The sequence below is a fragment of the Procambarus clarkii genome, chromosome 44 (genome assembly GCF_040958095.1).
Source record: "Procambarus clarkii isolate CNS0578487 chromosome 44, FALCON_Pclarkii_2.0, whole genome shotgun sequence".
Taxonomy (NCBI): domain Eukaryota; kingdom Metazoa; phylum Arthropoda; class Malacostraca; order Decapoda; family Cambaridae; genus Procambarus; species Procambarus clarkii.
The window spans coordinates 7,204,016-7,221,985 of record NC_091193.1 but is presented as its reverse complement, the minus strand read 5'-3'; the positions used below and the strand labels follow the sequence as shown (position 1 = coordinate 7,221,985).

The following is a 17,970-nucleotide window of genomic DNA, read 5'->3' as shown; positions in this document are numbered from 1 at the left end:
CCTTTTCACAATTTGTAGGTTGTGTGTGGTCTATTTTCTCCTATTTCACATTCCATAACATGGCATTTATTTATGTTGAATTCCATTTGTTGAGTGTTGCTCCATATACAATATTTTTCTGGGGGGGGGGGGTTTGGAGCCACCTTTTGCCTCCCTGAAGTTAGTATCTGACAGTGTACCATACTACTAGGTGATATCAGTCACTTAGTTCTATTGGCTTACCAGGAAGCATGAGCCAGAACCTGGCCCCCCCCCCCCCTCACAGGTGTGCTGGGAGCGGTGACACACATGATAGACACTAGTAAATTACTAAAATTTTTATCACCACTGAAGATGGCACCCAGAAAGTTAGTGAAATAAAACAAACTAGAGCTGGCTTCAAAGGAGACTGCATCCTCGATAACCACCCAACAAACTCCCAAAACTATGTAAACAAATGATAGAAAATTCATTAGCACCTTCTCACTCACCCCACCTTTCCCACTGGTTTGGTGTCCAAGATTACTTAATGTTGGACTACCACTGTGTGAAGTTAGACTAGGACAAGTGTGCAAGCCGCTCGCAGAGGTTATCAACAATGTAAACTGCTTAGAGCAACAACACAAGATTTTGAGATCTTGTCAAATATAGGTGTGTCTTATCTCTACCTGCTGATGCAAGGACACCAGAGATCGGTAGCATAAAAATTTGTATCATGTGGTGCTAGTATAGTTAGAGGATACAGTACTTTTGTGGGATTGATTCTGCAGTTTGCAATGAGGGAGAAAGGATTTCCTAAACATCACGTGCTTAACATACAAATTTATTCACTAAATTAGTACACAAAATGAAAATGTATATACACATGGAAATGGGATAATTCTACTTTTAAGAGGTGTCATAGGCAAATCTATGCACAGTACCATCTTTTGGCAAGATACCCAGATGACATAACGCAACTTAGCCTTAACACTGGGAATTATGACCACCTCAAGCAATAACAGCTGCATAACACCACTGCTGTTTGCAAAAGAACAATTTGGAGTTCAAAGTGATGTTCTGACCAGACTAGAACTGATGCCCTAAACTATTCCATCTAAAAAGATGGAATAGTTTAGGGCACCAGGATGGGAGATGATACTTCAGGATGTTAAAAAAATGGATAATCTTACAACAGATGGGAAGGCGAGTAACTGTAAAGAGTATCAAGGAGCAGGGATGTCTGCGAGTATCTGAGAGATGGACAAGCTGTGGCTCAAATTCATGATTATTTTTTACTGAGACACTCTACCATAATCTACACAGTAATCTAAAAAAAATTATCACTACAAGTTGAAAATTCTGATCATGGGCATAATATTTTTGATTTAATTAAAAAAAATATTGTAAATGAGTGAAGTAAAATGTATAATATGTACACATACAGCACATGAATTGGACAACTCATATAAATGTGGGTCATCAGGTTTGTCCACAGTATAAAGCTACAAACTTTGACGTCATTACTGTACAATATTGTCCAAAAAAATTAACGTTTGATATAATTTGCTCTCCCATGAGCAATTTGATAAAGGAAGGGAACTGACCAAGTTAACAAACCTGTCATAACAACAAGCAAAATAAATTATATTTTTATCATCTTCACTTCACAGCTATTTAACATGCCCCCAGGCCAGGCAGTTCAAATGTTAACACAGTGATAATGCCACAGTTGATCAAAAACATATCTTCTGTTTTTAAAATAAGTAACACTGTTGAATGTCTCAACATGCATATTAGGGCAATTACCCTGTATAGCAGAGATTTATGACTATTTTTACAGAAAAGAGCCACATTAGCAGTCATACCTGGGAATGTACGCATGTGATAATACCTAAATACTATATATAAAAAAAGCATCACAATTGATCAAGTGTTTGTATGCCACTTGGTATGTAAGGCAGAAACAGAAGAACTATTGAACAATTCAAGTCACTCATATCCTCAATAAATTTGGTTCTGGGTATTAAGGCCAATCAACTTCTGAATGATTATTAAGGCACCACAATAGCTTACTAACCCACTAGTAATTATACTTTAGCCCTGAACTTAGTTCAGGACCAAAGTAAAATCAGTACATACACCAAAAACTGCCCAAGGTACATTTGTTTCACCAACACTGGAATACACACCGCTGGTATGGAATCTGCACCTAGTGAAGCATAAAGCCAAAATTGAAAAAGTATAAGGCTTACAACAAGTTTGGTACCAGAGCTAAGAGGGCTAAGCTATGAACATAGGCTAATAGAACTAGATCTCACAACCCTAAAGGATAGATGGAATCAGTGGAGATATGATCACAACTTACAAGATACTGGGGGGAATAGATAAGATAAGGATAGCTTCTTCAGATTGAGAGAAAGCAGGACAAGAGAACACAGGTGGAAACTGGAAGCGCAGATGAGCTGAGGAACGTAAGAAAGCACTCGTACCCTATACGGGTAGTTAACAAATGGAATACTCTAACAGAGGAAGTTGTGGAAGCCACCTCCATCCACAACTTTAAAGACCGATTCGACAAAAAATTTGAGAGTCACAGTAGTTAGGCTGAAACATGATAGGTACAACAAGGCTAGTAGGCAGAGCATAAAGAGCTAGACCTCACTCCCCCATAGACACTAATAGGTAAGTACCTCTCGGTGAACATACCCCCTTTATGCTCAATAGAGTAGACGAACAGCTAAGTAACTTACAAGAGAATCCAGAATGCTGTCAACCAAAAAAAAAGTACTAATGAATGGAGATATTGACAGAAATAATTGCAGGTGGTAGAAGTCAAATTAATATGCATTTTGAGAAATTCAAACAGATTTAGAAAGACATATTTAAAGTATATATATAGATAGTGATATATCTTAATCTAAATAGATTTACATGTAATAAATAACATTTATTGCAGTGAAGCATACAATCAAGGTTGGAGTCACACACCCGCACCTAATACATAACATAATTGCATCCGATGTTAATTGAATTAACCAAAATAACATGGATATACTTATGGGTAGGCGTATAATGTCGTGCCTCATCCATAGACTGGGGCGCTGTGATCAGGGTAGTAGGCCTGGCCCTCATAAGACACCTGGCAATGTAGAACACCATATTATGAAGTAACAGAAACTGAGTAATCTGGTGGTGACTGTAGCTAAACACTGTACTTGAAGTGTCCTTGAGAATGGTCCTATAAAAGACCACAACTAAACACTACTCACACAGTTCCAGAGAATGGTCCTTTAGAGACCGTAACTGAACACCGTACTCACAGTGTTTCAGAGAATGGTCCTATATGATACAATTTTGCAAACTTTTGTAATTATATCAAGGTAATCATGACATTTTAGATAATGTTATTTACGTTTCCAGATTGGCTCATAGAGATGTAAGATAGGAATAATATTAGACCTACTCCTTTTATCAATTTTAAATACATGTGGCATCAGTAATATACATGGTGAGGCAGTGTATAACCTGGTAGACTCTGAAACATATACATTATGCAATGGGTACTTACCTGGGCCTGATGGCTGCTGAAGTAATCTTCTGGACCTTAGTCTGTTGTAAACTGTACCTGATTGTATGATCAATTACTGCTACAGTAACTGATCTATTATCCACCAGGCAATAAATTTACCATTCTGGCTGTACTACAGATAATGTAATAGATGAATTACTAAAACATGTCAGTTATCCATACAGTGTAGTTAACCGTACATTCTAGAGGCGGCACTCACCCCAGCCACTAATGAAAGCTGACCCAGTATTGCTTCAGTAGGACACAGATATTCAGGTACATTATTACTGGATAGATCAAAGAAAATAATTCTGCCATTGCTGAGCTAAAATTCTGCCTGGCATTCACCCAGAGCTAGGTAGATGACTATAAAAAAAAAGGTTGCCAACTCCTTAACAATGTATTAGAGAATATCAAGCCTCCAAAAGCAAACACCAAACTAAAAGCTCACTTGAAGAGACCAATAATCTTCTACTTGGTAACACAACACACGAGCTGACGGTATGGAAAAACTCCAGGGGAATATTTTGAGCAAACCCAGCTCAAGGTAGAGAAGTTTTTATGGAAAAATAAGTTACCAAAATCAACAATTGAAAAGGTTCACGGTGTTGGGTAGCCAGCAACCGGCACAATCTGGTCTACTTGAATGATGATCTTTGTCCTGGATCTTCTGAACGCCACCAAACTCTCCTCTCAAAATTGAAAGCTATGAATGTCGGCAAGATTGCACACTTCATCAACATATGTTTAGTCATCAAGGGACTGAACTTGAAGTCACTTTTGGTCATCTTTCTGTCAAAATATAACACATGCATGCAGTGCCCTACAAAAAATGAGGAAATCTTTCAAGTTGACCCTTGAAGTTAGTATGCTATACCCACTCAAGTTTGTGCTGTAATTCCAGGTGTGTTGAAATATCATCCAGCTATGTGGTGAAATACCATCCAGCTGTGTGCTGGAATACGAGAGTTTAGCAGGCAGTGCTAATTCTCTCTCTACCCTAAATACACTTAAAAGATTTTTTGTACTGTTCCTAATACAGTAATTAATATTAATTATAAAAAATACAAATATTCTCACTTTACCCACAATGTACATAAAGATTTACTGTTCCTGAGCCCACCTTAACCAAAAGAACATATAATTACAAAATCAAATATTGCATTGTGGGTTGGTAAGGGTCATGTTTGTCAATGATTTCTTTCAGGACTCTTTCCTGTGTTGTGAGCATTGAAAAAATAGTTCCTGTAGTGAAATAGTTACATAGGTGAAACAAGTTGTGTGATGTTGACGTGCTCATCAAAGGTAGCATGATGATACACCTTCTCTATGATGACCTCTTCCATATATTTATTAGTGTATCTGTTGTTAAGGTGGACCTTCTTCACTTTACCGAGTTCCTTGTTAACGAGCTTCTAACTCTAACTGTGTGGAAAGAGCGTGGGTGACGTAGGCATTAAGACACAATTCTATGTAAGTTTTCTTAGCGTAGAGTGAAGTGTAGAAGACCCCATTCATTTGCAAGACTGTTATATCTAAGAAAGGTACTTTGCCTTTATTGTCCAATCTCACAAGTAAATCTAAATTCAGCTATTTGCTGGAAAGCGTCCTTCTACAGTACCAAGTGTTCTCTGTCAGTTACCTACAAGAAGAGGTCATCGCTATAGCTACAATAGATGTCAGGTTAAAGGTCCATATCAACCAGGACTTTCTCCTTATCAATGCTCATATAAAAAATTGCAAATATGACACCTAGGATAATGATATTATCTAATTATCTAATTGGTTGTACTCAAGTCATCAGGGATCAGAAAAGGTTCTTCTTTAGCACATGCTTCTAACAACTGCTTGCAACACTAAACGGCTCTTCCATGGTAGATGCCTGTGAATCTCTCAACAGCTTAACTAACTACTGTATTTTGAAACATTAAAGCTGAATGCATAGTAGCAAGTCGCTGAATCAACCTATATGAGGGTGAAGGTATCTACGTTATGATAAGATGAAGCTTATTGATCGTAACATTTTCACAAGTATAACCAGGTCTTACTTTCCATTAATTTTTGGCAGGTGGAATCCATTCAGCATTATCAGTATAAACCAATTTGATTACCTTGGTTTTCAATTTGTAGTAGAATCCTTCATCTTTTGGAACTTGGCATGATTAGGGAGGATAATGTTCAGATTCTCAATACTGTATATTCACATATTTTAATTATTTACATTGGAGACTTATCAACTTCTGAAGATTATGTTCTTAGTGTCATGAAGGACCTTACCTTCAATTGTTGTAAAGTGTTTCCTCCCTATACCATAAACTTTGTCTGTAGTGCATTCTCAGTGGTGACTTTCCTCTGTCTCAAGGCTGAATATGTCATCCAGCAGGATCTCTTAACTCCACCTTTCAGACCATCTAACTTGGTCAGGACATAACTTGGCAGTTAATGCCAAAATTAAGGAGAGAGATTTGGCCCTCACTGATATCGATTCCTGCAAGACTCGCCAAATAATGTCAGTTTCTTTGTAATCTTCGTCTCTGTGTTTGACGACGTCTGTCTACAATTTGGTCGAAGCATAGGTCAGAGGTTGATCTGTAGGCTGGCGTCAAAGGTAAGACAGTGTTCATCTGTTGGCTTGTACAGTATCAAGCTGTAGCTGGATTTTGTAAATACTGATTTCATTTTCAGCTTTGTAGATCTGATATCATAAAAGATCTTGGCAACACTATGTAGAAGGCCTGGTTTTTGCTCCTGGGCTATATTCAGTATCATATATCTGCAAGCTGACTGCTTCCAAAATATGTGCAAAATTGCTTCATTTAAAAGCAGGGGTCCAATTAGTACACTAACATACAATTCCACAAATCTGATGAGCCAAAGGCTCTCAACAGTTTTCCACTAAACATAATGTGAATTACTAACAGATTTATAATTTTGTTAATCACTTACCAAACCATCAACCAGAAGACCTGGTAGGAGACCTGGCCCTGAGAGCATTGTCATATTGTCCCCCGGGAGCACCACAAGGTTAATACTGTATGACTCGGCGTATGCCCCTCAGGAATCCGGTATGGACCCATCTTGCCTACTCATGGATAATAGATCAGTAACTGTATATGATATAATGGTTTTTACCTTTCTAGGCACAGTAGGCACTGTAGGAGTGGCAGTGATGACCTGCAGTGACCTGGTCCAGGAAGCTGTGTGCACTGATCTAAGCTAGCCAGCTGTTGCTATCATGGAAGTCAAGAGTGTGTCATATCTATATTAGTGTAGAAAGATGGAACCAGCACTAACCTCAGCTTGATAGCCATTGTAGTGGTCTGCAGTGTAGGTCACTACCTGCTTGCGACCATCGGGGAGGCGCACATAGTACTTTCCCTTTACCACATTTCCGTCAGAATTCTCAGAGTGGCCGAAGTCGCTGCCCGTCGCATGATCAGCCACACCATAACCAAAGTCATAAGGTATGGGAGCCTGTTGGCATAACGTGGATCAAGTAAAGGTAAATGTGAAGGTGATGATGGAATATTTAATGATGGAGAAGACATGATTTGATTGAAGGCGAGGTGAAGTGAGAGAATGAAGGGGTTGAGAGATCCAAAAGAAAGAGGTACAGCTGTACCTCTGTGAGTACAACTGAAGGAAGCTGAGAAAGGGTAGAGGAAGTCCAATGTTGCTGGATGGGGATGAGCTGTGATATGGAAAATCACTGAGTGTGTAGAAGGACTGATGGTACAGCCCATCCTCGTAATGTTTCCCAACGTCAAGAAAATGGTAAATTTAAAGTCTTGTCTCCTAACCTACCAGAGGACCCAAAACATAAAATGGGAAAGTACTTCACTTTCGTGAGCCACTTCCATTTTCTAGTACAACAGTTTTTTACCTCATGTAATGCATGAGTGAAATGCGACGTTCTTTGCAGAAGGACAGGTTGCTGGCGAGCCATGATGGCCGACTATGATGGAGAGAAGGCAGAAAAGCTGCAACATGAAGTAAACATGAACAAAGAGAAGACGAGCACAACTAGGGACACTTCACACACAAGGGGAGAGAGCAGGTAGACAATTACTTTATGTAAATGAATAAATAAACAGGAAATACAAGATATACTGAATTTACATTAGACAAATAGTGAGTTGAAATAGAACTAGAATATTTTGGTAATTAATTTCAAAGAAAAAATGTATAAATTTAAGAGAAAAGTATACTAATAAAATAATGTTCCAGGTAATACATTACAGCAAAGAATAGTATCATGAAAGAAAGAAAGATGATACAAAATGGGAATAAAAAACTTAGAATTACAGTGTAGAGATAAAAAATAATGGAGAGCTGAGAAAAATTTTAAAATAAATATTTTATACTGAGGCTAGCTACACTGAGGAGCAATAAGACTGAGACTAGCTACACTGAGCAACAATAAGACTGAGGCTAGCTACACTGAGCACCAATAAGACTGAGGCTAACTACACTGAGCAGCAACTCACGTAATGTTCCTTGGAGTAAGCAGCACCGGCCCCGTAGCCCCCACCAACCTCGGCCACACCTGCCACCACCACCGCCAGCGTCGCCAACACCACCACCTGCAGGAGTACATCTTGTCACACTAACTTTGTGGCATCCTATTTATTTATGTTTTTATTTATTTATGCAAGAGTTCTTACATTCTTGTATAGCCACTAGCACGCATAGCGTTTCGGGCAAGTCCTTAATCCTAATTTTCACACACACACACATCCCCGGGAAGCAGCTCGTAGTAGCTGTATAACTTTCAGGTATCTATTTGCTGCTAGGTGAACAGGGATATCAGGGTGAAAAGAAACTCTGCCCATTTGTTTCCGCCTCCCCCGGGAATCGAACCCGGACCCTCAGGACTATGAACACCAACCGCTGTCCACTCACTGGTCCTCCAGCATTACTGTTACAACAATACCGCTAACTGCTCGTCCCTTCTCTTCCTTGTTCTAGTGCTATCACAACTGTGTAAGTCTCTGTTTAGATCGCATGTGTTATGTAATTAAGTTACGTCTTTCTGGAGTGGGCTTCTCAGCTAATGTTTTTTTTTTCAGTCTAGCAGTCATAAGCCCAACCACTTGGGCTGGACGGTAGAGCGACGGTCTCGCTTCATGCAGGTCGGCGTTCAATCCCCGACCGTCCAAGTGGTTGAGCACCATTCCTTCCTCCCCGTCCCATCCTAAATCCTACTGATCCCTTCCAAGTGCTATATAGCCTTAATGGCTTGGTGCTTTAAGGGCGTTAGCTAAAAACTTTAATAACTATTTCCCTGAAATTGAGGATCCTAGTAGAGGTGATCTGAATTAATAATCCCTTCCTGGAATATATAAAATCATGCGCACTTGATCCTCAAAAGGCTATTTATATTGTCTTGAGTGGAATTTGAGTCGTCTGAATTGATTTCCCATACCATTTCTGTATCGTCTGCAAATTTGCAAATATTACTGCTCAATCCTGAATTTTAATCGTTAATATATATGATAAACAACAGAGTTCTGGGGCACTCCGCTTGCATCAGTTTACCATTCTGGTTTAAGTCCGATTATAATAACTCTTTGGTTCCTCTGATATAACCAAGCCCTAATCGAACTAAGATAGCAAGCCCAATACTGTGAGTATTTATCTGTAATCAGACTTTCTTGAGGTACAGTTTCAAAAGCTTTGCTAAAGTGTGCACAGTTTCACAGTCCTTTTCAACTGCCTCAAATATGTTGGAATACAATGGAAAGCAAATTTATCCATTTGAGGGACCTTCGTAAAATCATTTTGTGAATGCTGCATTAATCTTTGTGTTTTCAAGATGTAAAGGAATCGGTTTTGCGATTATAGATAAAAGCAATTTTCTCACTTCATTAAGCTAATTGACCGATAATTCAATAAAAGTACCCATTCCCCCTTCTTAAAGTCTGGTACAATATTTGCAACTTCACGATTTCAGCACTTTGCTTGACTGTAAGTAATTAGTTTATGTAATTATCATAATTATCAGTTATGTAATTATCATAATTATTATGAAGGTCAAGGGGTCACTTAACTAATCCTTAGTCAAGGAGTTACGATGACTACATAAGCCTTTCTATATATTTGTTAGCTATAAATCAACGTAGGTACAAGTAGGGGCCGGCCGTGGTCTGCCGAGTACAGTGACGGGAAACTTGTACTCTCGCGCTGTGCAGCCAAATACGTGCGTCTCATAAAATGTCATTCACACTTCCGTGGAAATAAACTTGGATATAGCTTCGGCCTCACACCCGTGGGGTCCGCGGTTCGAGTCTCCCAGAGCCCAGGTGAACGGAACGTGCATCTCCTTACCTTGAGAGACATGACTTCAGCGGACGCGTGCTGACGACGCCACAGATGAGAGATGAGTGACACTCTCAGGCTTCTGGGTGTCTGTTTTATACCTGGTGGGACATAGAGGTCATGCTCAGGGGGCTGTCTAGTCAGCCAGTCAGCTGGTCCAGGGTCGTTGTGGCCGTAGGGTGTTACGAAAATAATTATTTAAGAAGGTAGGGAGAGAATGAGAACAGCGGAGTGAATCCATATATAACTTGAAGGGGGTACTCTGGCTGTCTGTCTTCTACTCACACACACATTCTCATTCTCTCTCTCTCTCTCTCTCTCTCTCTCTCTCTCTCTCTCTCTCTCTCTCTCTCTCTCTCTCTCTCTCTCTCTGTCTCTCTCTCTCTCTCTCTCTCTCTCTCTCTCTCTCTCTCTCTCTCTCTCTCTCTCTCTCTCTCTCTCTCTCTCTCTCTCTCTCTCTCTCTCTCTCTCTTTTCCGTCTGTATGTCTGTATTTCCAGATCAGACATAAAATATCTTTAGATCACGTGCAAATGTCTTAAGATCAGGTGTAGATATCTGCTGGCTTGTAAGCAATCGCTCTAAGCATAATAATTGAGTGTATCACATTCAGTGACGCTCTAATTCATCTTCCCTTAAGCAGTCAGGCGAGCGTTGGTTCAGCCCTACACCAGACCACACTTCTGGTAAGCAGCTGTATTGAGATAAAAATTGGTTCTCACCAAGTGAGAACCAATGAAGAACACCGTTTCACCATTCTTCCTTCCGTGAGTGACGATACTTGGCCTCCCAGAGTGACGATACTTGGCCTCCCAGAGTGACGATACTTGGCCTCCCAGAGTGACGATACTTGGCCTCCCAGAGTGACGATACTTGGCCTCCCAGAGTGACGATACTTGGCCTCCCAGAGTGACGATACTTGGCCTCCCAGAGTGACGATACTTGGCCTCTCAGAGTAACGAAGAGCAGTGAAACAAACAAAAAACAACGGTTTCCAGCTCAACAAGACGCAGTGTAGGACTGAACACAGGAGATGCTTCTTCACCCACAGGGTTGTAAACCCATGGAACCGCCTACCCGCCGAAGACACAAATGCCCAAAACTTGTTAAAAATCCAACTGGAAAAAAATCCTCAGGGCAAATGTGAGGGACCTTTGACAAGCCTCCGGCTTCCTGTCCTCATCGAGGCCATAGAATGTTAGTGGCCCTCAGGTAACTCACCAATATCTGCACTGTTACCACCACTATCTCTACAGTTGTCATAAGTACGAATACCTTTACCATCATTATCTGCATTACCAAATCACCATCTGCACCATTACCATAACTACCGACACTATTATCATCACTCTCAACATCATTAATATCACACTCAAGACCATTATCGATGAGTGACCATTACTCTGTCATCACCACCGCTATCAATACCATTACCATCACTACCAAACTATTCCCATCTATATCAAAAAGAAGAAAATTACCATCATCACTATCATCAAGACAGTCATCATCACCATCAATACCAGCACTATCACCATTACGGAGCGCTCAGGAGTTTTCTTGATAAAACACCACACTTACCACTATCATCGCACTATGAGCGTCAGCGTTATCAACACTATCAACACATCAATTTATATTCACAAAGAAGTCACACAAACGGTATATATATATATATATATATATATATATATATATATATATATATATATATATATATATATATATATATATATATATATATATATATATATACAAAATTATACACTAAAACTAAATACATACATAAAATACATACTAAAAACTATACACTAAATTGACTCGAACCAGCGACCAATAAGGGGAAGTACGCGGCCGAGACCATCCTGTACGAGTAGCCTCAGTCATCAGATTCACTGTTTTCAACAATTTACAGTCAACATTTTGATTACCCGTTAAAATTCGGTCTCTGAGATCACTGTAATAATACTGTCACTATTATGACTTTCACTATCAACACCTTCACCATAAAAGCTACTGTCACCACTGATACTTTCACTATCAACACCACCATCGCTCTCACCACCACCACCAGTAACACTAGTCATTTCCCCCCTTCCCCTCTTACCCCCTTCACGCATCATTCCCGTGTCGTCAGGGCCGCGGACACCAACAAGCAAGGTGATCACTCCACCACGTCGTTCATACGGCAGTTGCCCTCACAGATTGTTATTGGTGTGAGTGCGTGCGTGTACCTGCATATTTGTGTGTGTGCATGCGTATTTGTTCGTGTACATGTGTATTTGTGCGTGTACATGCGTATTTGTGTGTACATGTGTATGTCTGTGTACATGGATATATGTGCGTGTACAATGGGATCGAGGACGGGGGGAGGGGGGAAAGGATGGGGACGAGAGGAGAGGGGGGCTCCCGAGAACCTCCGGGTACCCCCAAATATTACATTTTGTGAAATGGTAGAGGGGCGGAGGGGAGGGGTGATAGGGAAGGTATGGGAGGACGAGAAGATGGGGTAAGGCTGGGGAGAGGGAATGGTCCGAAGGGAGGCAAGACTTACGGGCTATTCTTGCCCGTGCCACCTCTTGGGTGCCTTAATCTTCATCACTAAGTCAATAATCATCCACAGTCAGTTCCAACCCCCGTTCCTGTACCAGGTAAGTCCACTACGGGCTCACCATAGTGCTACTCGGAACTTTTGGTTCCCAGTAGCTGAATCTAGAACAACAACAACAAACAACAAATAATCATCAGTCTAAACTGGACGAGTGGTTCAGTACAGACGCTTGAGAGATATAGCACATCTTCAACACCGACTCGCCGTCACACCATTGCTCGCCAAGCTTCACCTGCAAACTTCTGTAAACTACATTCGTCCAAATCTATATATATTTTATTAGTATCTGTGTTTATTGTCAAAACAATTGACGTAACAATAAAAACGTTACACGCCAAAGTCCTTTAATCATTCAAAATCCCTGAGTGATACATGCAGCTTTTTCTTTCCATAAAGCGAATGTCATTAGCTGTTTAAACACATGTGATGTGTTTCATGGTTCTGGCAACGGTAACTTTTCCGTAGTGAGTCTATTGCTACAATTACCTTCACGCCTCGCCGGGCAGGGTGACACATTTCACATAGTCTATCTCCAAATTTATTACACGTTCACGTTCCGTTTTCTAATTTTGATTACTGTCCTTTAAAAGAGGGAATGACCTAAGATAAAATATCCTGCAGGAGTTTTTGTTTCCATTTTGTGAAAGTATTTAGTATTATTCCATATTTTACCTGAACTGTTGTTGTTGTTAAAGATTCGCTACTTGGGACAAACAGTTCCAAGTAACACGGGCTATGGTGAGCCCGTTGAAACACCTGAACTGACGAGTAGAGAATGTGAGTCTACTGTCCACAGAATCTGAGCAACTTCGAGGTAATCTTAGTGACACAAACGGCTGACTGTGGAAGTGGGCTGGTGGAAGAACAACCTGGTGTGCATAAAAGTATTTATGTGTACGTCTGATACCATACTACTTGTGTAAAGGAGGAAATGTATATGTTTATCTCTCAGAATGTTTGGTAATATGTTTATTGTTTGTGATGTGTGTCTATGTATGTATTAACACGATGTACTGAACGGGGTGAGAATAGCTTGAGCTATCTCATCCCTTTGTGTGTATTTTACCTCAATAAACTTATTTCAATTTCAACCTGGTGAGAGCTTATCAAGGATGCGACCATCAGTTAAGTTGTTGAGTTAGAAAAGCAAGCTCAATTTTCATATGAATTAGGAGACAATTAGAATCAAAGTTATTCCATTAAAATTTACATTATTTTCAATTGGGAATCTATGTCTATAAGAAAGAATATCTGTTTATCCAAGGTCAGACACTTCAGGTTAGCCTCACCAAACATTCACAAGTGAGGCATGTGAGGTATGGGAGTGTCATAGGCCAGTCAGGGTCGGCTCTAATTCTCCACTTTAAAAAATTATCGGTATTTAATCCAACACCCAAGTGCGATTTTAGTACCAAAGACTGACGAAGACCATCCTGGGTGAGGCCGGAGTCACCAGTCATTAGCGTCTCTAACATTTGATGTTCAACATTGTTTATTCACTTAAATTAATTAATATTCACTGCCGTAATATTTTGCTATGATAATTTGTAATTATCTTTTCATAAAATACCGTGGGAAAGACAATGCAATTGTGAACTCGCAAATATGTGATCAGATTGGTAAGCGTCAGCTCTTGGGACCCGCCTTTCAGCCACGTATTACAAGCCTTTTGCTACTCATATACACACATGGCTAGTGCTACTACTTCATTTGTGGATGAATTAACAGTGTTATCTCTGTTGCTACTGTTGAATTTGTTCCATCCATTGTATACCGAAAATATTTCATTCACTTGATCACTCTGAGAGTCGAATCCCAGATCTGCATGCCAGCAGGTGGACGCTCTTCTGCCCTGGACCATCAAGTCCTCATTAGGACTTGATGGATGGGACATGGCAGACCATTGCCACATAATCTGCTTTTTTACTTCCCCCGGTCATTATTAAGGTACACCTGCAGTGGTAAACACACGGAGCACCTTACCAGAGAATTGTTGACAGTAAAACCGAATGTGTTTAAAAATAGGATGTAGAACTATTTGTCTTCAATTTTGCGATTCAAATTAATTGCTGTCAAAAACCTTCAGTTAAACAAACAAGCTCGTAATTTAGCCATAATAGTCTGTTACTGTTTGTTTTTAAATATACTCTTGTATGTGTCATCTTCTGACAAACTGCTTTTGCTGATGCCTGTTTGTGGCAACGTCCTGTGCGTTCAACATATGTATTCATGACTACCTCATCGAACTCTGGATGTATCGAGTGGCTCGGTGATGTAACGTCCTCCAGCCCCGGAGGCTGTGCTTGGTCCGGGAAGGTTTTACCTCAACACGAAGACATGAAGCAGCTTTACACAGCATAACGTGTCTGCGTCCTGTATTGTGCGTGACACTTACCTCCTGCGCAGCCTTCGTACGCTGTTACGCCAGCGTGTGCTGCTGGGAGCCCCCCTGGACGCTCTTACAGAATTCACGCAGGTTTCCGTCTGACATGTTACTTAGTATGTTCTCTGACCTTAGGAACAAAAGGTAAGTCATGAACAAGGCCAGCTGCCATATGTCATAAGCTCAATAGTATGGTTGGAACATAGAGTTGCCTGCGTGTGGTCAAACAGCACACCATACGCTGTTCTCTCTGAGTCAGAGGACCAAAATTCAGCACCATTCATTTATACGGACTCTATTGACATCCTCGGGTGGTCTCTTGTATATTGGTGAGAGAAACAACGATGAACGTTGCATTATGTTGCATTAAACTCTTTTGATATTGCTGTTAAGAATCATTTGGTTAATGTTTCTCGCGTTCTCCATTTCTTCACGTACTTCATATGCCCTTGTTTTATCGATGTTTTTATCATATGTCCTTATTTTACTGACCTGTGCTTGTCATACGTTAAATATTAAAACAATGTATAAATATTTCATTCGAAATGATCTACTACTAGGAATTTTAACCAAATATTTCCAGGTTGCTAACTGTAAGTAGTAAATGTGAGTGTAACCGATCCACTGCTGCCCAGTGGATGGCGGGGCGGTGTACTGGGTAAACATATCCATTATGAAGCCAACTCACCACATATATAAGTTGTTTAGCTTAGACTGTACTTTATGGTCGGTCTCGAACCCATTGTTGATATAGCAATATACATTAAATGTTGTAACTAGCTTAACAAGACTAATTTGCTTAGCTAAGCGCATTTTATGTTCCTGTAACCTTTTCCAATACCGCCCACAGGATAAATGTGGGGTACAAAATAAATTAATTGAATTAAACTTATGACATGTGCTTCTCATAAGACCTTGTTTTACTAACATGTGCTTGTACTGACGACAGTCTGACATGTGGATGACGAAACGAGGAGCTTGCTTGTAGACCTTACAACCTTCCAATAGTTCTGTGTGTGTATATATGAACAGGCAATTTCTGTGACGGAAGTTATCTTATACTTCTGTTACATAAGATCCGTAACATAATATATTGGATAAAACCTCACACTTATGTACTTGTGACAGTGTCAGACCACGGAGGAAGAATTGAAACAAGAATTTCCTTAAGTACTTTCGTATATGTTCTTGTGTATTTTATATAAAGAAAATTCTTTCAAGTCCTTCGCACTCTCCCGATTGCTTTATCAAGGTCTGAGAGCATGTGGTGAGGACGAGACTTACATCTCAACGGCTGATCAAGCCGAAAGACATAATATCTGATTTTTGAGAATATACCAACAATTTTAGAGATTTTTTAGCTATGTGCTGAATATGAGTACTGAAATTAAATATCTTTTCTATGTATTTGCCAAAGAGCTTTCAATCACGTTTACCATCAATGTTTACATTTCCTATCTAACAGTGTATTTGGTTCAACAATATATTTCAAAATAAAATGTAGAAGTTTAAAATTGAGTGTGAGTTTGTTTGGTTGAGGTCCGTGAGCGGACTTATCTAACTCGTTATTTATAGCATTAGAATGTGTGGATTGAGGGTTAGAAAATTAAATTAAAGCGTGTATATAGAATACAACTTGTGAATATTCTTGGCATTAATATGTGGGCCACTTCCCCCGGAACAGTGAACAGGACTGAGTCACATCTTGTACCTAGGTTTTGACCTGTAGAGGAGCGCATGTGGCCTCTCTCATGCTCGTGACCTGTAGAGGGCCGCATGTGGCCTCTCTAATGTTCGTGACCTGTAGAGGGGCGTGTGTGGCCTCTCTCATGCTCGTGACCTGTAGAGGGGCGCATGTGGCCTCTCTCATGCTCGTGACCTGTAGAGGGGCGGGTGTGGCCTCTCTTAGCCGCGGGGACACTAAAAAAGCCCCGAAATCATCTCAAGATAACCTCAAGATAAGAAGATGCTCGTGACCTGTAGAGGGGCGCATGTGGCCCTTCTCATGCTCGTGACCTGTAGAGGGGCGGGTGTGGCCTTTCTCATGCTCGTGACCTGCAGAGGGGCGCATGTGGCCCTTCTCATGCTCGTGACCTGTAGAGGGGCGGGTGTGGCCTCTCTCATGCTCGTGACCTGCAGAGGGGCGCATGTGGCCCTTCTCATGCTCGTGACCTGTAGAGGGGCGGGTGTGGCCTCTCTCATGCTCGTGACCTGTAGAAGGGCGCGTGTGGCCTCTCTCATGCTCGTGACCTGTAGAGGAGCACATTTGCGTGATGTTAAACGAATAAGAAGAGCGTTCCGAAATTCTCCGTCATGGGAAAATACGAAGTGATCCTTGACACCGGTCGTCTTAGTGGAGGCAACTCAGCAGTGTTCCACGGCTCCCGCGGGGTGCAAGACGCATTACTCAACGGCAGGCAAGTTCCCGCCAGCGATGTGGGTCATGATCGCTGGCGCCCTGCTGATGGGTCAACGTCACCGCCGGCGTCGTCTCCCTCATCACCGCTATCATCATCGCTTTGGCTTCCCCAGTCATCACCACTCTCGTCACCGCTCTGACTGGTGGAATATGTACCACTCTTGTGTTGCTGATTAGTGTGGAATACTGATTGGTAATTGGAAGTAATAATTATATTATTTATTATTCATGGCACTGTTGGCCAATTGTAATTAAAGTAACACAGTGTTTTGATGCATCATCTGTAGTGTTGGCAGCCGTGACCGCCTGAGGTGGACATAGACCTCTGGTTCAGAGGCTCCTGGAGGTTGATATAAGGCAGAGGTGATGCTCCCAGTTGAGTAATTTATCTTTGTAGGCTTCTACACTTATTTGGTAAATCTTGATATTATAATTGAAATGATTGTAAATGAAGTCTCAGTAGTGTGCTACAGTTCCTAGTGAATTTTTCCTGTACCAGTGATCATTGCGTATTTTTGTACTGTTGGCTTATCCCTTGGGTACTCCTGGGTACTCCAGTGGGTTGGGAAGCCTCGTACTCAAGTACGAGGCTTAGGTAACTCAAGTATAAGGTTTAGGTAACTCAAGTATGAGGTTTAGGTAACTCAAGTATGAGGCTTAGGTAACTCAAGTATGAGGTTTAGGTAACTCAAGTACGAGGCTTAGGTAACT

General features: G+C 40.8%; 1 protein-coding gene across 1 annotated transcript; it reads right to left on the bottom strand.

Moving 5' to 3' along the window:
- Nucleotides 1–786: 786 nt before the first annotated feature.
- LOC123745209 (adult-specific cuticular protein ACP-20-like) lies at nucleotides 787–7,562 on the bottom strand. Its single transcript, XM_045725517.2, has 3 exons — nucleotides 7,413–7,562; nucleotides 6,824–7,003; nucleotides 787–3,100 (listed from the first exon to the last, which is right to left on the bottom strand). The coding sequence occupies exons 1-3, from the start codon at nucleotides 7,473–7,475 to the stop codon at nucleotides 3,044–3,046; spliced, it is 300 nt and encodes a 99-aa protein (XP_045581473.1). The 5' UTR covers nucleotides 7,476–7,562; the 3' UTR covers nucleotides 787–3,043.
- Nucleotides 7,563–17,970: the final 10,408 nt, after the last annotated feature.

What these genes read in the sequence shown, in the direction of transcription:
- LOC123745209 (XM_045725517.2), bottom strand. Translation starts at nt 7,475, where the DNA reads ATGGCTCGCCAGCAACCTGTCCTTCTGCAAAGAACGTCGCATTTCACT. An exon ending in TCACTCATGCATTACATGAG is followed by an intron (nt 7,004 to 7,412) that starts GTAAAAAACTGT and finishes TTATGCCAACAG; the next exon opens with GCTCCCATACCTTATGACTT. An exon ending in ACAATGGCTATCAAGCTGAG is followed by an intron (nt 3,101 to 6,823) that starts GTTAGTGCTGGT and finishes CTACATTGCCAG; the next exon opens with GTGTCTTATGAGGGCCAGGC.